This window comes from Toxotes jaculatrix, chromosome 9 (assembly GCF_017976425.1).
Source record: "Toxotes jaculatrix isolate fToxJac2 chromosome 9, fToxJac2.pri, whole genome shotgun sequence".
Taxonomy (NCBI): Eukaryota; Metazoa; Chordata; class Actinopteri; family Toxotidae; genus Toxotes; species Toxotes jaculatrix.
Genome location: NC_054402.1, coordinates 23689456 through 23712411, shown reverse-complemented (window position 1 = coordinate 23712411; position 22956 = coordinate 23689456). Strand labels below are relative to the sequence as shown.

Below are 22956 nucleotides of genomic sequence, written 5' to 3'. Positions count from 1 at the left end.
ACTGCTGTAGAATTAAGCTGATTTGACTGAAAAACAATATCCACTTGGCCACAGCATCAATCCTTCATATAGAGAGGCGGCTTTAGGTCTGAACTCTTAAAGAGATCACAGAGCAGAGACTTATAGGACAATAAATGTATATGAATTATTACATGCACAGTATCCTTCTTTATGTCCTCAAAACATGTTTGTTAGAATGTAAAGGACAAAAGGGGGTTTTCATCAGAATGTCCCGAGACATGTGGAGGATGTGTGAAGTTGATCAACAGAAAATTAATTAGCAACTGTTTTGATAATGATCTGATTAACAGCAAAAACAGTATTTTTATTAAATCACTTTAGGAAACTGAGATCTTCCTGGCATTTCCTGGGATTTTATAAACTTAGTGTCCATAAATGTTCCTTCTGAGGTTTTCTCAGCCTGACAGTGTAGTTGAAACATATTCATGCATCTTAAAGCCTTCCCTTCTGACTACAGTTTCTCTGTCTGTGTCTCCAGAGTGAAGGCAGGATGTGATCGGCTGATCGAGGTGGACGACATGATGATCATGGGGCGTAAGCCTGACCCCATGTGTGTTTTCACCTACGTCCAATCCCTCTACAACCACCTGCGCAAGTTTGAGTGAAGCTCAAACATCTGGGATCTAATCTCCTCCACACTTCTGCTTTTCAGCCTCCTCTTCACCTTTCTGGTGTTCAAAGGTTCTTCATTCTCTGCACCCAGCTGAATGGTAGCACTTTGAAAAGACTGTGCTGCCCCCTGGTGGTGGGTCAGTGCACGTTCCTCCAAACACTGCAGGAAAAGTGCTCACAGCTCACGGACATTGTTTCACGGGGAGAACACTGTGTGTGTGTGTGTGTGTGTACAGTCCCACGCTGTTAATGCTAATGACACACAAATGTCACTGCTGGTTTTTCAACAGTAGTTTTTTTTGTTGTTGTGTGTGTGTATATGTGTGTGTGTGTGTAGTTGAGATAAATTGGACAAAGAGCTGAAATGTTGCTGTGTTGTTTAAATCTTTTACTATCACGACAAAATTAATGTTGATCTTAGCCTTTAACATTGCACCAATGGAGTGTGTGTGTGTGTTTCACAAATATCACTGAAGAACTGAAATAGCTTGTGTTGGTTATGAATTGCCTTACAGGGCAGAGTATGTTATAACAAAAAAATAAATAAATAAGAAATAAAATGATGTGTTTGTAAAGTGGAACTGATTTCTGAGCAATATTTAACACCTGATATGGTGTTAAACTGAGACAGCGATGAGATGGAGAAATTAGAAAAATAAATTGTGCTGTTTGTCATCTAAATGTAGACATTGTGTTACTAGGAATCAAAGAAAAAAATAATGAATAACTGTAAAATGAAGAGGAAGTGAGAAAAGGTGTGGACGAACAGGCTGATTCAACAAACGCTCATGTGTCTGGAATCAGACTGTTTGAAGTTTCACTGTTTGTCTTGCTCCGGCTCAGGACTCGCCTCCATCAGAGGCATCACCTCAGCTGAGTTTTAACTCTTGATGTTAACCTGTAGAAGCTCAGTGAGAGACTCAGTGATTCTGCTGCTGGCAATAAGAACAGCTGCAGCACAGACAGACAGAGCAGAAACACATAAACTCATCACATCTCATCAGTTCATCTCTTCTGATCTGAGCACTCATGAACAACAGGCTTTAAACAAAGGAGTCAATCGCTCCAGGAGATTAAATAGCCCTATGACCTACTTGGAAAATTTTGTAGGATAATTCAGTGTCCAGTATGTCTAAGAATAGAAGACTACAAATGTTGAGTGAGTCCGACAGAGTTATAAAAAAGGATAACTTTTCTGTGTCATCGGAGAATTTGGCTTAGCAAGCATGGAACCCATGTCTTTAATAACACGTGGGTGATCTGAAGTAATATTCCTACTTCTGTACTTACTTCAAAAGCAAATGAAATGTGGTATATTTCCCCAACCTGAGGTTAGATGTAAGACCCTGATACCAACATGTAGCTGATCAATCTACTTACTGTACCTATACAAAATTTCTGCGGACAAAAAAATAAAGCAGTGACTGAATGAATATCATTTATTAATGAACAATGTAAATAAATATATTCATGGATTTTTTATCCCTGTTCTTTGATCTGTTATCATAACACATTGTATTCGCTCATATACACACATTTTATTTTTATGTTGTGTTTTGTTGATTGTTGCACCAGTAAGCACAAAGTCACATCCTCAATAGCCTTTCAGGTCAGAGAAGCAGCACTTGAACATCACATAGTGTAGCACGGCATGAAAACAGCTCTGCTCTCTCAGTAACGGGGGATTACAGGCAGAGGTGAAAAACACCTGGATTGTCAGGGTGCTGTGTGTGTGTGTGTGTGTGTGTGTGTGTGTGTGTGTGTGTGTGTGTGTGTGTGTGTGTGTGTGTGTGTGTGTGTGGAGGTGTCCCGTCTGATCGGGGTATAAGAAGAGGAAACTCCTCCTCAGCTGTCAGCATCAGTAAAGGTTGGGCAGCTGATGTGTGTGTCTGTTTGAGTGTCTTGTTTGTGGTCATGGCTCTGTTCATGGACTCAGATTTCTCTTTACTCAAGCAGAACCAGCAGACAGACATGATGGATTTTAAGGCCATATTTGGAGAACAGGATCATTGTAGAGGTGAGTTTAAAATGATGTAGATAATAGCAATATAATACATTTAACATGAATCAAATGAATCACTGGCCATGAAAGAAAATTATTAGTTTTTTGGAAGAATAATGACATTTTAAAAAAGGCAGCTACAGAAATATCAGCAGAAATTAAACAGACAGAATTTTTATCTAATTAAAAAAATTTTTAAAAAGTGAAAAACAAGTGTTTTGTAGCGAACAGAGAATAAACCTCGTCAATATTAGGCTTCTGTGAGCAAAAACTGTTACCTGAAAATATAAAATTGCTTCCTCGTATTTCTGTAAAATTAATAAAAGAAACCGTTTTTTTCAGTATATTTTTGTTCAACAAAGCCAAACTTGTCATTTCATTTCAATGGCCGATAAAACGATGACAAAAAAAATACAAACAATAAAAACTAAAAACTAAAAGCCAGAATGTAAATGTAACACCTTTCCTCGTCAGAATCTCCCCTTTCTCCACCTCCTTCTTATTCATCCTATTTTCCTTTAATGTGGCCTATTTTAATTTATATTATTCTGAATGTTTGTCCTCCCTCTTTGGTTTTCTCCTGGTCAGATGTGCGCAGTGAGGACGCCGTGTCCTCTCCGGAGCCGGACAGAGCCGCTGGTCTGATGGAGGGTCAGAGGAAGAGGAAGAGGACCATCTTCAGCCGAGCCCAGCTGTCGGAGCTGGAGCAGGCCTTCGCTGTGACTCCCTACCCGGACATCACCCTGAGGGAGAGGCTGGCCGCGCACACTCACCTGCCCGAGAGCAAGATACAGGTGAACCCGCTGCTCCGGCGTTTCTGTTTACATGAAAACAGTCTGCGAAACTACATTTTAGAAACATCAAAGTATGACGGACAAACACTTTCACTTCGGTCAGTGTTATCATTTATTAGATGTTGGTCATGAAGTTTTTACAAAAGAAGGAAAATGTCTTAATGTTTGCGTAGCGGGGCGATAATCAATATTTTTTTAATACAGTGGATTAAATAAGCACTTGTATGTTAAATTCTGGATGTGACGAAGCCACAGTGAGTTATGTCTCTGATTTACACAGCCTTTATTCTTTCACGGGTTTTTTTTTTTCTGATGCGCGACTTTACCATTTTAGTTCGCTGATTGGCCTCAGCAGGCAAGAGGAGGCTGTTTCCTTTCCTTCTTTCTTTCTTTCTTTTTCTTTTTCTTTAATTCATAAGACCCAGATATTAAAAGCCATTTCCCACAGGTGTGGTTCCAAAACAGACGAGCCAGAAGCATCAAGACAGGCAGACTACCCAAGTCCACCAAGCCTGTCCTTGGAGGTAGAGGGGCTGCGGAGCCCTCCACTGGACCCATGACCTCCACCTTTCCCGCCCCGACCACCCTGCAGGACATATTCAGGCAAGAGCAGAACCACCACTCTGAGGATGTCCCACAAATTTACTCTGACTGGATCCAAATCTACAGCAACCCTGTGTCATCGCCACCATGCTCCTCATCAGCCCACCATCAGCCAACACTGGGCTCCTCCAAAGCTTCAGAGTCTCGCCTCTGGGAGGAGGAGCACCACCACCGGCAGCAGCACTTGGGACCAGCACTCCCAGGTTTTCTTCCCAGTTCATATTCCCAGCCCGTCACCAGGCAGTCTCACCCCTCTGTCCCGGCCCGCTCCTATCAGGCTTTCAGGAACTTCAAGACCCAGAGCTTGGTTCCACCTGGGGCTCATCAGGCTATGTGCGGAGGCAGCACTGGCGGTGGAGGTCATGCCTCTGTGGACCAGGTAGTCCCCTCTCACCCTCAGCCGGTGTACTGGGAGGTAACTCAGGGACAAGGACATCACCACCACCACCATCATCACCACCCACAAATGGGCCCACAGACCTCCATGGGATACATCTCAGACCTGATCTACAACGCTGCTATTGTCACCAACTTTCTTGAATTCTGATGAGCTTGGATCTGGAGCGTTATCTGTGGGAAGTGTTAAAACCAGCTGCTGTTTCCATCACAGAGCTCATTTCTGTCACATTCCCTCGTATCTAACTTAACAACATGTTCTGTGTCTCAGTCTGTCCTGTGTGTCACTGGAGGTGATTATACATGAAACCTGTAACATATATTTTATATATATTTATATATATATATATATATATTTATATACATGTAGCATTGTTCAGTTGTTGTTGTTGTTGGTTTGTCCTTGTAATTTGTTTTCAACAGTGTGTTGCATATTTTAGGGAATAAACTGGTGTATTTAATCCCAACCCTGAGTTAAATCTCCTCTGCTAATTGTTCCTAAACCACGCGTTCTTGGTTGTTCCTGCATTAGATATTTACTTAAACCACTAACACTCCACATTTGCCATTTTTGATGTTACAGCCAACATTTTTCAAAGAACCAGGTGGAAATTAGGAACAGGAGAGAATAACATGTCACGTAAATCTACAGTATTTCTTATGCAAGGACAGAAAATGTGACGCCCATCTCTGTTTCACAACCAAAAGCACCTGTCTCCTAAGGTTCCCTGTAGAATGAGAGACCATAAGATGAAGAAAAAAACCTCCCCCAGAATTATAACATTAAGAAATAAAGGATACAGTCGTTCAGCTGCTCCCAGCCTTTTCTGTCTGAAGTGCCCCCACAGCCCTCAGTTCCCCTTCATCAGTCTTTTAACTGGGCTCTTGAACTCTCAGTTTTCAGGCTGATTTGGTCACGTCTGGATCTGTGGACTGACAGAAGCTGGATGTTTCAGCCAATTATCCATTATTTTTTAGCAAACTTAAATTTTCTAACTATACATTATTTGTTGTTGAGTTATGTATAAAATAATTACTTTTAGCCAGCTGTTTTAACCATTTACACAGATAAGCTTTTGATGATTTATCCACCACTAGTTATTTCAACCATCCATTAATCCATTAATATAATTACCCATTAATTTGACCTATTTAAACTGATTAAATATTACATTTACTCTTTGAACTGTCTGTACATCACGTGTAGCTCTTTATGTCATTCATTTATCCATTACTTTGAGCTAATGATTTAGACTTTTTGTTTGCTTGCTAACTAGTTTTTCTGACTCTCTTACTTAATAACATGATAGAGTACCCCTGGGGTACGACTATAAACAAATATGGTGATTTCTTTCCACCCAAATGAATCATTATTTATCCAGAGGGTTTATACATGCTTATATAACTCAGGACTTGTTCCTGTCAGTGTGTTTGGAGTCTCATGTTGAACATTTGTCAGTAAATGAGGCATCATGTCGCTCGCCAACGTTCCTCCTCCGTGGAAACACTTTTGTTCGTGACATGGATTCTTCTCACAGATGCCAGCTCCTATTTTCCTGCTCTGAGCTGAGCCGTGGCATGTTTAATGCTGCGACCCTGCGAGTATTATCTTTCAAAACATCCTGATTAAAATGATTCCTTGTGGTAAGATACCATGACAGGAATAATTATTTTCTAAGTCAAAATATATTTTTTTCATATCTCTCTGTACTGTAAGTATGAGGAGGGTTAGACGGACAGAGGGAAGAAAAAAAATGAAAAATAAGAACTAAATTAAAACCAGAGCTCAGGGTCTATCAGCTTACAGGCTCTGTAATTCTGCCTGGATTTAAGTTTTGAAATATTACATGAGAGGTATAATACAGAGGCAAATATGACAGACAGTAGCGCCCACTGTTCGTCCAGCGCTGGACAGTGATCTCTGCATATCATAATCATCTTTAATACCAAATAATCTTTCAATAAACCTTTAATCCGGGTGTCAAATCTCAGATCTTAGGAAGATACTTTTATTTTGTATTCCAGATGTAGTTACATCTTTTAATCCTTCCACTGATATGACAGGACTTGACAGGAGGAGGATGGGATAGTTTACAAAAAAATAGGAATTCATATCTGGAGAAGGGATCAGGGGAAAAGAGATCATCTGTGTTGTATTGGAATTGTTTAGAAATAAGGAATAAGGCCTTATTGTTCTGAGGATGTTATGTTTCTGATCACAGCTACTGTATTCCTGGTGTATGATATTTGTTTGTTTTTTTTTTATGTATTGGTTGGCTCTGTAATTCACTTCAAACCAGACAGAGTAAGGAGCACAGACCAGCAGACAATTAAAACCACATCTGACGGGCTATTTAGAAGAGTCAAACCAAGGGCAAGTATTTATTAATAATAATCATAATAACTTGACCCATGGTTCACTTACCAGCTTTTTTCTTGAGATCTTCATCAGGGGATACAGATTTTTCCCAAACTACTTTTCCCAAGGTCAAGCCTGAACTTAGTTAAAATTCAGTTATAAAATAACTGGCTATCACAAACTCATTATATCATTTTATGTTTTGGAATGCAAACATTTCCTAATTAACACTGAACACAAAGCGCAGCTGTTTTTGTCATAAAATTTGACCTGATGATGGTGCCAGATGGACAGTTAAATGTGTGAAAAAAGAAACAGATTATGGTGCCTACATTACCCACAAAGCACCTCAACCACCAACAGGTGGTTCAGTCAGAGATTCAGGTGTGTTATGCTAACAGTGGCTAATGTAGCTAGCTTCCAGCAGCGATGAGGAGTAGACTGCAGAGGTTCTGGTAAGCTCACTACTTTTCAACTTTCTTTCTAACTTTCAGATATTTTTCTTTTTCAAACTGACTTCAGACCCAACCAGTGTTAACTCATGTGACATCACTTAAAGCAACTGATCAGATTAGTGGAGCTCCCCTTTAGGGCATCACAACACTTTTTTTTACAATTCAATCTGTGGGGACCATGGATGTCTGTAACAGATTTAATGGCTATGCATCCATTAGTTTTGATTTTTCAGTCTGACTTTTCAAGTTGTGGACTGACTGTCCGTCACTGCTGATAAATATCTGTATTCTGTTTTCAAAGGGAAGGTATTGATAGTTGGACTAAGGGTTGAATAACACCAGCCTCACCCTTTAAACAAGTGATTTTATACATCTACACTTACCGGACCATGTCTGTGTATCATGGGTCACGGTCTAAATCATAGTAACATACGGTGAGATAATATTTGAAAATGATCACAGTCCAGCATCTGATCAGATTCTGGTGTCAGAGTATTCTCACAACAGTAATCCTAAATCTCCTGCAGAAACATGCACAGAGTGAAGGCAAGGAAGAAGTACTCTCTGAGGGAAAGCTAACTGGAGCTAACAACTTTATGGATTAGCAGTCAGCACTGCTGATTTTATTAAACACAAACATGATTACATCAGAGAACAGAATGGAGGAAATCAGAAAATGAGCAACATTCACTTTTTTATAGGGTGGGGCCAAAGAGAAAGAGGGGGGAGAAAAACTAGAGGCTGTTCCAGGAAAAATATGAAATTCAAAATGACTGTAAATAAATAAGAAATGTAGCTCATATTTTGATTTCATTAAAAAAAATGTCTGGACAGGTGGAATGTAATCAGCAGTATCTAAATAAGTAAGTGAAAGAACTGATAATCAGTCATTTTAAACCAATTTGCTTGTAATGTAATGTTCTTGTAATGTTCCAGTTGGTTTACTTGTGTCGTTAATCTGTAAATCCTCAGTAAGTTTAAACTTATTCCAGCAATTTTTCTTATACATAAAAGGCAAAAAGTCCACAAAGTTTTCACTGCAAAGTAGGATGTCTGATCTGAATCAGGAGGCTTGAGAGCTGCTCCCTCATGTGTTGTCTGTCGCTGCTATGGTTCCCCTAGTTCTCCCTCCATGGTCCGGACCAGGACATACAGCTCAGCAAGACCGACTACAGATGCAGCGATCACAGCTGATATCACTCGCTGGGGAAAAAAAAGGATAGTGCTTCATTATAATGCAATTTATAGGCTGAATCAACACATCTAAGATCAACACCACAAAAGCTGAGTATGACAATTATAACACATGTACACTTAATTACATGGCTGTGGTAATTTAGATAGGAGTACCAAGTAAAATGGCAACTTACCGCTGTGGTCTCGGTGAACAGGTACTGACTGCCCATGTAAGAACAGGCAAAAGCAGCAACCACTGTGACCAGGAAGTTGAATATGGTCACCACCACTGCTTTGACTGATCGCACTGCAGAGAGATCAGGGAAAATAAGTCAAACTGTCATTATGGTACGAACCAATTCAGCTTCTGTATTATAAGCTTTGGACACAACATAACTTCAGCTGATTTGAAAGTTGGACACGTGACAAACCTTGCCGTCCAAAATCTGCTAATGTTCCACTCCGGGTGATTTCCTGATGACAAACAAAGATATTCATTAAATGGTAAAGTATGAGAAAGTCTTTGTTGTGGCTGATAGGAAAACCAGCCCACTGCAAAGATCAGAGCTGTACATATCCTTCTGCATGTCTTCATGCTGATGTGATCTTAGAAAAGTTTTACCTGAGTGTTGACATTACGTGTGATCCTATTGTACTCCTCATTGGCTAGTTTGTTTTTGATCCTCTCCAGACGTGCTACCAGCTCAGGGTTCTGAAGTAAGAGAGAAACATTGGACTTTAATGTGGCCTGTTTCCAGCTGCGGTCCTGATGATAGTGTTTGGTTTCAAACAAAGGTATCTCACTTTCCTGGCTTTATTATTATTACAGCACTCACATTATATGGGAGTAACTGTTGGAACTTGTACTTGACAGTGAATAAACTTTTAAAATAACATTTCCATATTTTCTCTTTCAGATTATTAGAACTAATCATTATTTACATTTGACTTCAAGTAGGTAAAAAGCTTTGCCCTGCTTCCCACATGCTGTGAATGTAGGATAATGATGTTACAGGTTGACAGATATAAACCATAGCATGACAAACATGTGCAGGGCTTCACTCACTCTGGGAGGCTTCACAAACTCGGGCAGGTGCAGGGAACTGTCTTCCAACAGCTCATGCAAGTAGAAAGGATGCCCTGCAGAAAAACGGCCAGGAGAAAATAGTTTGCACAGTAATTTCATCATCTATCATATTACTATTCATGAAACTAACGCAGTCGGCACACGGTATCACTAGTCACCGTATATAAACAAATACTTAACATTACCTGTGTCCTGAAGGTATGTCTTGAGTTTTCTTGCTGTACTGAAGGACAGGGTTGCTGGTTCTGGTTTTTCAAGAATCTCCTCCAGTTCTAGTCTCAATCGCTGTGGCAGAGATGCGTCTGTCTTCTGCAATAACTCTGTCACCTTATTTCTGAACTGATCTCCGACGACAAATGACGAGGCCATCGTTTTGATGGAAGTGACACTGACTGGGAAGTCTGGTTTTATGCGATGCAGCTCTCTAAACACCTCTATTTCTAGCCTTGTTCACAGCGATGCGAAACCTGACAGAGACCATATGCCATGAAGAAAAGGAACAAAATATCTGTACCTGTGTTATGTAAGTACACACTGAAAATGAGCGTTTAACCGCTGACAACATCTAGGGACAAAAAATATAAAAGCAAGCAAGCAGCCATGTTATTTACCTTGTGACATGATGACGTATTCGCTCACATGACCAGCTGTCAGTTTAATTTTAAATTGCGCATTTTAAAATAATTTAATAGTAATTTAATAATTTAATACTAGACAAGAAATAAACATTTATTTATTCTATAAGCTGACAATAACGTTTTATTGCATATTCCACGTAAAGGTTGCTCGCTGCAGAACACGTGAGCTCTTCTGGTGCCTTCACGGTTTCTTCATCAGCTCCTAAAGCCAAGAGCTGGGGATTTTAACAGGCTTTTAGTGCAATAGAGAATTTTGATTAAAAAAAAATAAAACTAAAATGTAAACAAAATTACTTTTGGAGACTGCTGTTTCACTTTTGGTCCTCGTAACACATCAGTATTTAGCTATCTTCTAATACCAATATAATAGGATAACTTAAAGTATTAGGTTTCAGTTGTTACCTTAATCTCTAAAATATTTTTATTCGCGTCTGACTTTTCCATGCGTTTAGGATTTATGCTATTTAAAGACATATATTTACCAGGCATTTATGTCTGTGTGGTCTACCGGTAATTTATAAATAAAAATACAAAAATATAAGTCATCGCGTGTTAATCATTTAATTTGTCGAAATTACGACACTTCAGCGTTCCCCTGAAAGCAGCATCAGTATAGCGCTGTACATGCGTGTGCGCGAACGTGCAAGGACAGGAAAGATGGCGGCCTCTGCGTTACGCCGAGGTTTCCTGAGCACAGTCAGTAAATACAACAAGAAACACACACACAGAATACTGAGTGTCACGGACACCAGTAGCGGGTTTGAGGCGTACAGACCACGGTTACAATGCCGGGCCTGCGGCTTGCCCGGCGGTGTTCAGCAGAGGAGGTTCATGTCGTCACGGTAAGAGGCGCAGCCAGTGTCCTCCTCTGTCAATGCTAACATGCTAAAGACTTTAGCTAAGTGCGAGCTCTTCAAGATGGCACCGTGAAGACGCTGGCCACGTTGTTGTTGTTGTTGAGTGGACAGATGCCCTGATGTGGTGTCTGCGTTATGAGCCTGGTGTGTAAATTTGAAGTGACAATCAGCAGCAGAAAATGAGAAAAGGACAGTCGTCCTCTGCCGCTCATTGGCTAGCAAGGTAGCGTGCCTGCCAGCATGGATTGAGCAACACCTGACAGCCTCCAACCTGCTGACTCAAGTTAAATCACAGTTGGAGAAAGTTAGTTGACTCTCACCGTGGAGAATTTTTGTTATGATTTGACACGTGTGGAGAAGAGTAGGATTAGTATGAGCTTTGTCTGTTAAGACCGATGCAACAATCTGTGAATATATCTGCATATATCTGTATCCGACGGTGTCAGAATGAATGCATTGTTAACTGGAGGCATGTTATTAGTTTACTTTCCGGGATCATTGTTGTAGGATTTAAGATTTAATGTTGGAGCCCTTCTTTACTGTGTAACATAACTCTTGTAGTACTTGGTAAAAGTGCACACGTTACTGGTTACACGCTCATTAGTAATATATCTATATAATAGGTTAATAAATTAACACACCAGTGTTTTTATGTATCATCTCATACTGTTCAAGAGTAGTCTTTTTGCATAATTATAGACTATGTTATGATCAACAGAGGAACCTTACAATTTATGCTGCAAATTAGGCTCATCACTCAGATTTACAGAGCTGAGCTTTCATTAATCAGCATGTTTCTGTGTTTATTAAAGTGAAGTCCCAGCAGATGCCTGAGCAGCTGCCGTTCCATTAAACGTCCCTGCCCTCTGTCCTCAGGTGGCTCTGAGAAGATCAAGGCTTAAGCTTTTCAGCATCCTCTGTGACGTCAGCCAAACACACCTGCTGGTTTTCAGTGTCGTTACAGGACTTGTTCCTTTCAGAAAGGGGATTTTGAAGTTTTCTGTTTGGATTAATCATCAGTTCTGTAAATCATAGTACATGCTTTGTTGTTGGGCAGTTTTTTTGGTTAGTGGTGCTCAAAGAAAGTTCTGGGAATATTAAATCTCCACAGAAAGACTTTTTCATCATACAATGATCACTTTTATATAACTTTTATTGTACTTGACTCCTGCAAAAGGATAATATCTCATGCCACAGTATATGTCAGTTCATATGACAATATCCACAAATAAACTAAACTATTACTAAATATTCTGGAAAAATCGGTCAAGAAACCTTCTACAGATAAAACTGGATTTTCTGTTTTCTGCAAATCCAGTTAATGAAATACCTGAGAAATCGAGGTAAAAGTACAACAAACTGCAGCTGTAAATTTGGACTTTCTGCTCATGGTGCTGTTATAGCACACAGAGAGCATTGGGGCGCCTATATCAGCATCTCAAAAACATTTAAAACATTACACCTCAGTAAAATTTAAATAAAAATATGAAGTAGAGGATGCATGAGAACATTTGTTTAAATCATATGGTCTAACTTTCATCACTTTTATTACTGACTGTTCCAAGTGCAGATCCCAGGTTTCAATTATGAACATAAACTCCTGTGTTAGTTCATGTAAATCTGACTTAGCTCCTTAACTGAAACCTCCCACTGCAAACCATGACCAAGCAGTTTTTGGCCTCAGTCAGCCTGGACATGTGGTCAGAGCTTACAGACTTAGTGCTATCATTAGTAACACGGCCACAGTCATTTTAACTATGTACACTACTGATGGTATTTTAGTAATTTAGCTCAGACAGTTTCTCTTATAATAGTCTACATTTTCCAACATTTCTTTGTGCAGCCATGTGTGTCAGCTACATGCTCAACTTTTCTGTTTGGCCTTCACACCAGCGGTGGTGACATGTGATGGAATTACAGGAACTTGGCTGTTGGCCAGTGCAGAGAAAAACCAGTGGGTCTTCTTATTTTCATAGCTGTCTTAATCTGATCGACCAGGAAGGCGTGCTGAAAGAAATCAGTTCAGAGCATAGCAGAAACAATGAGAGGCAGAGTGCGGCCTCTGTAAGGGAAAGATAAGGTGGGTGTACAGGTGGGTGAGTGCCTCCACAGTTGGTGGAAAGCAGCAGTGATCCAGCTCTACCTAGTTTCTAAGTTTAGTTTATGTAACCGCATGGTGACAGCTCAGTGACACAGTGACCTGTGTTCACTCCTGTAGGACAGAAGAAAAGAGGTGATGTGTAATAGACAGTTCATGTGTGTATTGGCAGGGCTAGCTTGTTGGCTGAAGCGAGTTCCAGGGTTTGCAGTGGGCTGGCTATATTTAGATCTGATTCTGTGTGTGGACACACAGTGTATTGACATTTCTCAGAGGGAGAAACAGAACAGTAAAGCTCACGTTAAAACTGTGCTGAAGGGGCGACTTGATAGCCGAGTGGTTAGGGTGCATATATTCCCTGAACAGCGATTCCTCCAGTTCCGTTCCTGACCCAGACCGTTTCCTACATGTCCTTCTCTTACTTCTTTTCCCCACATTTCCTGTCTCTCTCCACTATCACTATCAAATGATGCCCAAAAATAGTCTTTAAAAAAACAGTTGAAGAGCTGCTATGGCCAGGCGCTGTGGTCTATGTGCACTGTTGTGAAACATCAAGACATTTTTGCTTAATTTTGTATATTTTTTTATATCTATACAGTTTTCTCTCTGAGGAGAAACTGGGGAATAAGAAAAGTATTTTAGCTCAGTCAAATGTAGAAAAAGTGAAAAGTGGGGTGTATTACATATTACAGAAAATCTGTACTGTCTGTCATTACACTGTCATGTGCTACTAATGTTCAGATCTCCTTTAGACACATTATAAATACTGGTCATTATCAGACATTAGTTACTGTTCACAATGGTAGTAATTGTGCCCTTTTAACCAACCAAAATCAACTGTACGGTTTAGGATGGACTGAAATTCAGTTTTGAAAGTAAGACATAATATTCAGTGTATTGTAAGGCACTGCATTCACACTCATAGATGGATTTAGACCAGGTCTTAAAGCTGTAAAGATAAGAACACAGTGGTTGTTGAATTAATGCCTTTGAATCGTCTCTGATACTGTACAAGCTGGGCTTGAATCAAAGTGCACTCTACAATAATGATATCCGTATTATAATTGTGATTCGTACCTCTATGCTCTTGTTCATATGGTGGTGAAACTGCTGCATTTTGCTTTAGCAGTTTGTATCAAACAAGGCACTCATCATTTATTTTCTAAATGTATTAATTTATATCTAAATTTATTGTCTAAATTACAGTGGACTGAATCTCTTTAGGTGTTGGACTGCTGATCAGTTTTAATATGTCACTTTTGGGTCTGATTAGTTGCGATTGTGATTTTTTTTTTTAAATTCTTTTTTCTGACGTTTTATAGACAGAAGTAGTTGCTGCCCGTCTAATTTGCTAATAATGTTAAGTCGCTGCTTTAACATTAAATGCAGTGGGATTTTATGTTGAGCAAAGAAATTTTCTCCTGTTTTTTGTTTTTTTTCCCCACCAATTAGGATAATCACAGGTTGAACTCAGGTTAAAATAATTACCCATCAGCTGGTAAAATCAGGACCAGGTAACTGTCCAGAGCCATGGTCGTTTTGTGGTTCACAGCCCTTAAATGTCAGGATTCTGCTTTTTAACCATATTTCTCACACTAAAATCAGGTTACCTGCTGATTATTTTTGTCCAATGCACCCATGATATGAAAATAACCTGAAACAAACCTACAGTGAAATATTAAATCCCCCTGTCCATATATCCACCTCATTAATCCCCTCTCTTCATCTCTGTTGTGAAGATTAGCTTTGCAGGGAGCACAGAAGTATGTGTGTTATTTATTTGAAGTGACCAGCTGTTGTTGTCAGTGGTAATATGTACTGTAAGTGTGTGTGTGTGTGCGTGCCTGTGTGTGTTGTTGCAAGGCCAGGATGTAGAGATTTGGTCGAATGGTATTTCTGTTTGTTGACATCTGTAAAGTGGAGGTGTTTTATTCAATCTTGTCAAAATTGTGATTGAGATTAGGACTGAGGGGAAAAGCGAGGCTAAAGGGAGGTCACCGGATTTTCCCTCCTGTAGGGATGGATGTAAATCGTCTCTATAGGAGGAAAATCCTGAAGCCTTTTCCCGTTGAGACTCATCTGGGACTTACAAGTTGTTTGTGTTTGTCCATACATTGTTTTGATCTCAGTACCTATGTTTGTACAGCATGCAGACCCATATGTAAGTCTGTGGTTGTATACTGTTCTTTTGATGGCTAAAGTTTTTATTTTTATACACTCACACACACTCTCAGAGGGTCCAGTGTGTAATGGTGTTGCCTGTATTTGGCAGGAACAGGCCTGAAGGGAAGATTTTGGAGACAGTGGGAGTGTTTGAGGCTGTGAAGCAGCACGGCAAATATGAAACGGGACAAGTAAGACTCACACACACACACACACACACACACACACACACACACACACACACACACACACACACACACACACACACACACACATTGTAAAGCAAATGATTTAGGTCAGTTTTAGACCTGTTTTTCAATGTTACTGTGTCCTGTGATTTTACCCTGTGCTCTGTTTTTAAGTTGCAATAAATCAGTAACTTTGTGCACATTTGCGTGATCCTGTCGAGTGACTGTAATCCCATCTAACTTATGCTCTATTAAACCTCCTACATATATAATCTCACATCGACTTATCTCTTTTCTCTCTGTTGTTGTTTCAGCTGTTTCTCCACAGTGTGTTTGGCTACAGAGGCATTGTCTTGTTTCCCTGGCATGCCCGACTCTATGACAGAGACATCACCCCTCCCATGTCTGACAGGTAAACCTCCAGCTCTGGCTGCACCAACAGACCCTTAGTGACGTGGTTTGTGGGTGAGAGTTTTATAACTGATGTCCTATTGTCTCTGTCTCACTTGATTCCTGTAGCAAACCTGAGCCTCCAGGAGCCCATGGCTCCAAGGAGGTGAAGGGGAAGACTCACACCTACTACCAAGTCTTGATTGACACCAGAGACTGTCCTCACATAGTGAGTTACTACAGATTTTTCCTTTAGGACCAGCAACTACTACCTAACATTTCAGATACACCGATGTGGCCCCATGACATCTTTTGACAGACAGGCAGGCAGGTTCAGATGGTTTCAGTAATAAGTGAGGTCATGGCAGGATGGAAACGCATCTGAATCATCACTTTCACCGTGGACCAATAATATGAACATGAGCATTTGAGAGTTTAAAAAGGATATACTGGCCAGTATTAAACAGCTATTTTACATCACGTTTTACATTTTTCAGTGTAAGAATCAACTTGCCACTTCTCTTTTGTGGACAAACTAAGTAATAGAGGCATTGTTTGTAAATGACCTCCACCAGCATAAATTTCTTGTTACGTATCAGCCCACATATACACCAACACTGATATATCTGCAACAAGCTAATGTCTGTCTCTAATATTGAGTCACTGCTCTCAACACAAACATAACACAAAAAAAACTAGAAATAAATGAGTGAAGGGTATATGTTTTCACTGTGTTACTAGTTATACATCTTACTCCTGTTAAAATGAAGGAAGTCAATGGATAAGAGGATAAGTATTAATGCTCTTAATCAGTTTTGCACAGTTCTTGATGATACACATCCCTGAGTTACACTCAGGGTCAGGGACCTGTTGGACAGATAACTGGTAAAAGTATGTAACAGGTCTCAGAGCTGATTCCTGCTGCCATTAGAGAGGCTGTGAAGTATCTTAAATTTGTGCTGATGACACTTGTGGACACTCTGTACAAGTACAGTTTGATTGTTGTGACATACAGTGCAGCGAGTGGAAATGCTATGAGGTGACAAAGACTCACTGACTCACTGTGCATCACTTAAATCTAGCTGTCTTCATTAGTGTCTGAGTCACCAGTTGTGTGACTGTCGGTGTGTGTTGTGTTTGACAGTCTCAGAGGTCTCAGACAGAGGCAGTGACGTTTCTGGCCAACCATGATGACAGCAGAGCCCTGTACGCCATCCCAGGTAGGCAGCCATACCCAGGCCAGTCGGGACGCGCTGACATGTTGGCCACACAGTGCCAGCAGTGTACCCTTTACATCCTTTTCCCCTACTGTTTCATTTCTAGTTGGGCTTTTATGGTAAATGAAACCCTCCAGCTCAGCACCCACCCAGACTCTCTGCGTTACATTTAACTTTCACCTCATACAGCAGAGATGAGTTTGTTCCTTGTCATCAGTTGAGCTCCCACAGAGTATAAAACTCTGTGTTTTAGAGGGTTGTAATAGTTCTCTGTCTCATCTCCATGTGACCGTGTGTCTGTGTTTCTCTGCTTCAGGTCTAGACTATGTGAGCCATGAAGACATCCTGCCCTACAACTCTGCAGAGCAGGTTCCCATCCAGCATGAGCTGTTTGAGCGCTTCCTCATGTACAACCCTGCCAAATGTAAACACTCTACCACAGACTTCAGCTTCCAACACCTGTCTTCACACAAACCTTTATCAGTCATAATCATCAGTGTTTTCTTTTCCTGTTTGTGCGCTGCGTCCTCCTCTGTAGCTCCTCCGTTCACAGCCAGAGACACCCTGAAGGCGTGGCAGGAGAAGAACCACCCCTGGCTGGAGCTCTCAGACGTCCACAGGGAGACCACCGAGAACATCCGAGTCACCGTCATCCCCTTCTACATGGGCATGAGGGTGAAGGAATAATACTTTTAAAAATATGAAGTTGCTGTTCTCTTTTCTTTAAACACATCCTGAGCCATTCCAGCTCAGAGTTTGTCTACTTTACATCAGAGGTGTTTGAGTCTGCCAGTCAAGACACTGGCCTGTAGGACTTTTTTTGTTTTGATGATGTACTGCAGGCCTTCTCTGTGGTCCATCCAAACACTAAAGGAAATGCTTTCTTGTTCTCAGGAGGCCCAGAACTCCCATGTTTACTGGGTAAGTAGCATAGTTTTATTGAGAGGAACATCACATGGAATGGTCCAATAGGACAGTTGGATATCAACACCGGCCCTGTCTCTCCCGGCCGACTCTGAGTATTAACGTGTTTGTGTGCGTTGCCTTCGAACAGTGGCGATACTGTATCCGTCTGGAGAACATGGGCAGTGAGGTGGTTCAGCTGAGAGAGAGGCACTGGAGGATCTTCAGCCTGTCAGGAACCCTGGAGACAGTCAGAGGACGAGGAGTCGTAGGCAGGGTCAGCATACGCACACACACACACGGGTGTGGTGTCAGTGCACCCTTTGACCAAGTCAATTCTATTTTTTTTTAACACATTTTGATCTTTTAATTTCACAACATTAAAAAAAACACACACAAAAATCGTGTAAAGAGGTTTGTTGTATTGCCTGACTCCAGTCCAGCTGTGTTGTTACCTGGTGAAGCACCACAGATGCTGTACTGCAGCATGCTGTACACGGGACAGACGAAGATTACACCAGCTAACCAACTATCCAGTGTCTTCCACCTGAAACATTAAAAACATAAAATCTGGAGGAACTTAACACCGTGCTCTCGTCCGTGTGTCGTCACAGGAGCCCGTGTTGTCTAAAGAGCAACCAGCCTTTCAGTACAGCAGCCATGTGTCTCTACAAGCCCCCAGTGGTCATATGTGGTGAGTTTGCCTATTCATACATCGGTTTACTGTTAGACTCATCCCACATCCCAGGTGTGCTACATATTCTGCTGTTTTTTTTCATGTTCTAAAGGGTCAGCGTCTTTATTTAGTGTACTGGATTTTTCTTTTCTTTTTTGTACCTCCCACGTAAACAACATTCACTCATCTGTTTTTGCGTTTGTGTTTAGGGGGACGTTTCGTATTGAAAGGACCGACGGCTCCCACTTCGACGTTCGCATTCCCCCTTTCTCCCTGGAGAGCAACAAAGACGACAAAGCGCCCCCCGCTGGCTACACATTCTAACTGCGAGTAGTCACCTCCCACCCGTGAGGCCCGGACACACTATCAGTCCAGGACGTGGCTGGGTCGTCTAGAATTGTCCTTCCCCTGTAACATTGCCTCAGCCTTCAGCATAAAACTAGCATGAGTCAAGTTATGCAAAGGGAAAATATAGCATTTTCTAGATCAGACAAGTGCGGGCGCACCTTGCCCCTTTTTTTTTCCTGTCAGAGTGCACCCAACAGCAGTGTGTCATTGATTAAATCATATAGGGTATAAAATGGATTCTTCTTCACTCCGTGTTGTGTTTGAAGAGACATGCACAGTCTAGTGGAAGAGGACCGGGAGGCAGGGAGGGGAGTTAATGTTGCCAAGCAGAGCTTCTCGTTCTCGTTCTGCATCGAGTAGCTGAAACATCGACTCGGTTGTTTTTATAGTGGGAGAACTTCCTGCTGAGCATCATACTGAGGCCTCAGTTGGATACTTTAAATCAACCAGAAAGCCATCACTACACATTACACCCCCCCCCCCCCCCCCCCTCCATAATGATGTTCTTGTTGGGATTTATAAAAACATTACACAACTTTTATCTTGGACCTAGTTTTCTTGTCATGTTTTTTAATAAGCATAAAATTATCCTGTCACACTTTAGTAATGTCAGACCTCAGTGGGACGCTGATGAGAGGAAATCTGATTGAATTCTAGGCTGGTTACAGTGCACGAGTGTCAATGTCAAAGTGAATTCAGATCTCTTCAAAATAAAAGAATATATAACTGTAATTTTCAATGTCAGTGTTTAGTAGTGACACCTCTGGCAGCAGTAACAGCCTTGAGTGTGTGTAGAGAGGTCTGTGTGAGCTTTGCACATCTGGATACTGCAGTTTATCCCCATTCATTAGTGTAAAACCTAAGTTTATCCACTTTGCAAAGTTAGTGTTGTTTTGAAATCCTCCAGAGCCTGTGGTAAAGAAGCATCTCCACGCTGCCACCACCAGGCTTTATGCTGCGTTCACGTCATGCGAGGGAGATGGGAAAAATTCCCATGTTCGCTGCTTGTCTGGGTTCACGTTACACAGGACAGCTCAAGATGGCTGTGTGATGGCTGAGCCGGTTTGTGAGGGTTAAAAATACTGCGCATTGACAATATAAAGCTATTAAATTTGAGTTTAATTACATTGAATGTTAGACATGAGCTGACGTTAGGCCCCATATCAGGTGTATTGGAGCTCTCAGAAAAAAGTCTTCCTGTCATTGTTACGACTTGGACGTTGATGTGAATGCTACTTCCAAGTCTGAAACACAGAATGACGTTTGCTTTTTTTTTAAAAATTTGGTCGATGTGGGGTCTTTGTCTTACATAAAACATAGCCTTGATGCAGTCTGTGAAACCCTGTGGTAGTTTTTAATAAACCTGTCACAGGTTTCTTTGAAGACTTGTTTTGTCTTCATGATGCCATCACTGGCAGGAAAGCAGCTGCTGAATCATTCAGACACAGACGTATTTAAACCTGAAATTGTGTGTCACACCTTGACTGAACACCTCTCCATTCAGATAATTATATGACTAAAAAATAGTTGGCTGCTCCTGTGTCACAGTGAAGGAAGTAAATACTTACACCATCCATTAATTTGTGTTTTATATTTGTACTTAATTTGGATAATTTCAATAGAGATCTGGTTCCTCTTTGACATTGAAGTCCTGTTTTCTTGTTTTCTTCTAATTTCATCCACTGTGATTCAGTGGTGTGAAAGATCCAGCGATTAAAAACTTGTGGAAGGCTGAAAACTTTTTATAAATAGTGTACGTGTTCACTGCCAACAGTGAGTCCTTCCGTTCCTGGAAAAGAGGCGAGGGTCAGGTCTTAGTTGTCTTTGAATAGCTAACATGGCCACACCATTAAGTAATTAAAGCAAGCAGTTGACAGCTGGTGTCATGGCTAACAGGAAAGAAGTGTGTGTGTGTCTCTGTGTGTGTGTGAGAGAGACATGTGTGTCTTCCTCTCTGCAGTCTGCTCCTTGTAAAAACCAGAATGAAGTCTTCATCCCATACACTTACCCTGGATGTCTTTTGTTAAGGCGGACTGTTTGACTTTACAAGCTGTGTGACAAGACAAGTTATGAGCCTAAAACTTCTCACCGGTAAAATGAGAAAAGAAAAGAACATTTTTCTTTTGATAAGTGATTTGAAGCAACTATGATGGTTGAAATACTACTGTAAATAGAGATGTAATTAAAGGCAAAAACTAAAAAATAAATCTACCTTTTGAAAAATACGTCTCGACATTTGAATGTGTTTGAAATTTGTATTTGCATTTGAAAGTTTTATATTCTATGCATTTACTGCCAGATTGAACGGCTCGTGTTCACCTGTGAGTCTTCAACATGCTCACGCATCCACAGGGAGGTGATATAACCACGTGATACTTACTGTATGGATGCATGAATTCCCAGCAGCCACCACCAGATGTCAGTGCAACCCTTTCCCAGATCACCGGCGTACATATAGATCACTAATGTGTGTGCCATGTGATCACATGTACCGCATTGAATGCCAACTTGCGTTATTTTCATGTTAACCTGTATAAAACGGACTCGTCCATATGTCTTAATGTAACTGCAAAATGTTCACCAACACGTGATGATCAGGTAAAACCCCTGGATTATACGGTAGGAAATTATATTCATTACTTCATCATCTATTCACATTCGCCTTTGAATAAATAGATAAGACTGAAGTCCATAGGGAAATCTCTGTTTAAAATTAATATTGACTTGCTTATCGGCAGAGACAGCAACACTCAAGGCCATTCACAAATTAGAATAAAGCTTCTGCTGTTTTATGCAGCAGATTCCAGTGCACAGAACAGCGACTGCTTTAATAGGTTTTTAACTTCTAATGTCAGGTTGTAGCTGTTTCCTCGTCTACTGAATATTCCATGCAGCAACATGAATCAGTTAGTTTGAATTTTATTTTTTATTTTTTATTTTTTATTTTTTAAATTAACTGCTCCTTTAACGAGCAGCTTTATGCCGATTTCTTGGAAGACTATGTAGGATTTTAAAAGGTATGAGTCATCTGGACAAGATATACTTAGCTCTGCCAATGAGCTACGCAACATTAAACTGACATATTTTTTAATGGACACTGGTACACCGCCTTCCTGGAGAAGACAGGGCGTCCTGCATGGGTGCTAAGAAACAGCAAACTTGACGGTGCTCGTGCTCCTCCTGCCCCTCCCTCCCTCCCTCTCTCTCCCTCTCCCTCTCTCCATCACTGTGTGAGGAGGGAGGATTTGTGCTGACGTGCACACGCTGCGCGTCTCCATTCACTCGAACAGAGGGTGCAATACATAATTCAGTCCCAGCAAAGGGACACCTCAGACTCTCCCTTCCTGTCAAGCCGTGGATCTGCAGCGTCTCCACAGCGAGTGGACCGAGACACCGATGCGGCGGTTTCGTGCTCCTGAGCGGACAGAGAATCAACCTTGGAGAAGGACGAGTGCTTGTTTGTTGCAGGTAATGCATGACTTCCAGCGGCTGAGGAAGGCGGCAGTCAGTGGTGATCTACAGGAGACGTAAACATTGCCATGCCCTGCTTCATGCACCACTTCCCCCGTTCCGCTTCCTCCTTCTCCGGTCCAGGACAGAGGGCTCTGTTTTGAAGGATCACAGCAGAGGAGGGTAAGAGCATCAACGCTGCGATCGAAGGTAAACATTTTGGTGAAGTTGTGTTCGGGATAGGAGGCTGCGGCGGGCCACGGTCTGTGCTGTGGGGCGTCCTGCATCCTGACTTTGCTGTGTCCGTGTTTTGTGGCCATGCTGCAGGCAGCGTCCTCCGACCTGTTCCCGACTTGAGCTTCACTCTCTGGGATTTAACAAGTTCCCAACCGCAGAAAACTACTACAGCTACTTGTTAATGTTTTGGTTTATTGTTTTGTACTCTTGGAACATTCACTCCTCTGTGTAACTGAGTGAAATGAAATGTTTTTAGAAGCAGTTTGGAATTTGATTTCTCACAAGG

At 41.2% G+C, this 22956-nt stretch overlaps 4 protein-coding genes across 6 annotated transcripts in view; 3 read left to right on the top strand and 1 right to left on the bottom strand.

Annotated features, from left to right (window-relative positions):
- Positions 1–2380, top strand: part of smtnl (smoothelin, like) — a 47816-nt gene extending 45436 nt beyond the window's left edge. For both annotated transcript variants that reach the window (XM_041045736.1, XM_041045737.1), the window contains 2 exons: positions 500–1129; positions 1495–2380. In XM_041045736.1, coding sequence (XP_040901670.1) covers positions 500–626 — 127 coding nt within the window. In that variant the 3' untranslated portion in view covers positions 627–1129; positions 1495–2380. The remainder of the gene's footprint in view (positions 1–499; positions 1130–1494) is intronic.
- A 30-nt stretch (positions 2381–2410) lies between these two features.
- On the top strand, positions 2411–4894 carry sebox (SEBOX homeobox). Its single transcript, XM_041045742.1, has 3 exons — positions 2411–2650; positions 3224–3429; positions 3878–4894. The coding sequence occupies exons 1-3, from the start codon at positions 2548–2550 to the stop codon at positions 4577–4579; spliced, it is 1011 nt and encodes a 336-aa protein (XP_040901676.1). The 5' UTR covers positions 2411–2547; the 3' UTR covers positions 4580–4894.
- Positions 4895–7800: 2906 nt separating this feature from the next.
- tmem199 (transmembrane protein 199) lies at positions 7801–10133 on the bottom strand. Its single transcript, XM_041045744.1, has 6 exons — positions 9691–10133; positions 9485–9558; positions 9041–9130; positions 8850–8892; positions 8613–8725; positions 7801–8445 (listed from the first exon to the last, which is right to left on the bottom strand). Exons 1-6 carry the CDS (start codon positions 9872–9874, stop codon positions 8350–8352), a joined length of 600 nt encoding a protein of 199 aa, XP_040901678.1. The 5' UTR covers positions 9875–10133; the 3' UTR covers positions 7801–8349.
- Positions 10134–10743: 610 nt separating this feature from the next.
- poldip2 (polymerase (DNA-directed), delta interacting protein 2) lies at positions 10744–21206 on the top strand. Of its 2 annotated transcripts, none has more exons than XM_041045740.1 (11): positions 10744–10985; positions 15371–15452; positions 15764–15861; positions 15969–16068; positions 16984–17059; positions 17373–17480; positions 17595–17731; positions 17951–17977; positions 18111–18236; positions 18574–18653; positions 18845–21206. In XM_041045740.1, the coding sequence occupies exons 1-11, from the start codon at positions 10768–10770 to the stop codon at positions 18957–18959; spliced, it is 1167 nt and encodes a 388-aa protein (XP_040901674.1). In that variant the 5' UTR covers positions 10744–10767; the 3' UTR covers positions 18960–21206. The 2 variants fall into 2 exon arrangements, with proteins under 2 accessions (XP_040901674.1, XP_040901675.1); XM_041045741.1 differs by having other exon boundaries at positions 10769–10985; positions 15377–15452.
- The last annotated feature ends 1750 nt before the right edge of the window (positions 21207–22956 follow it).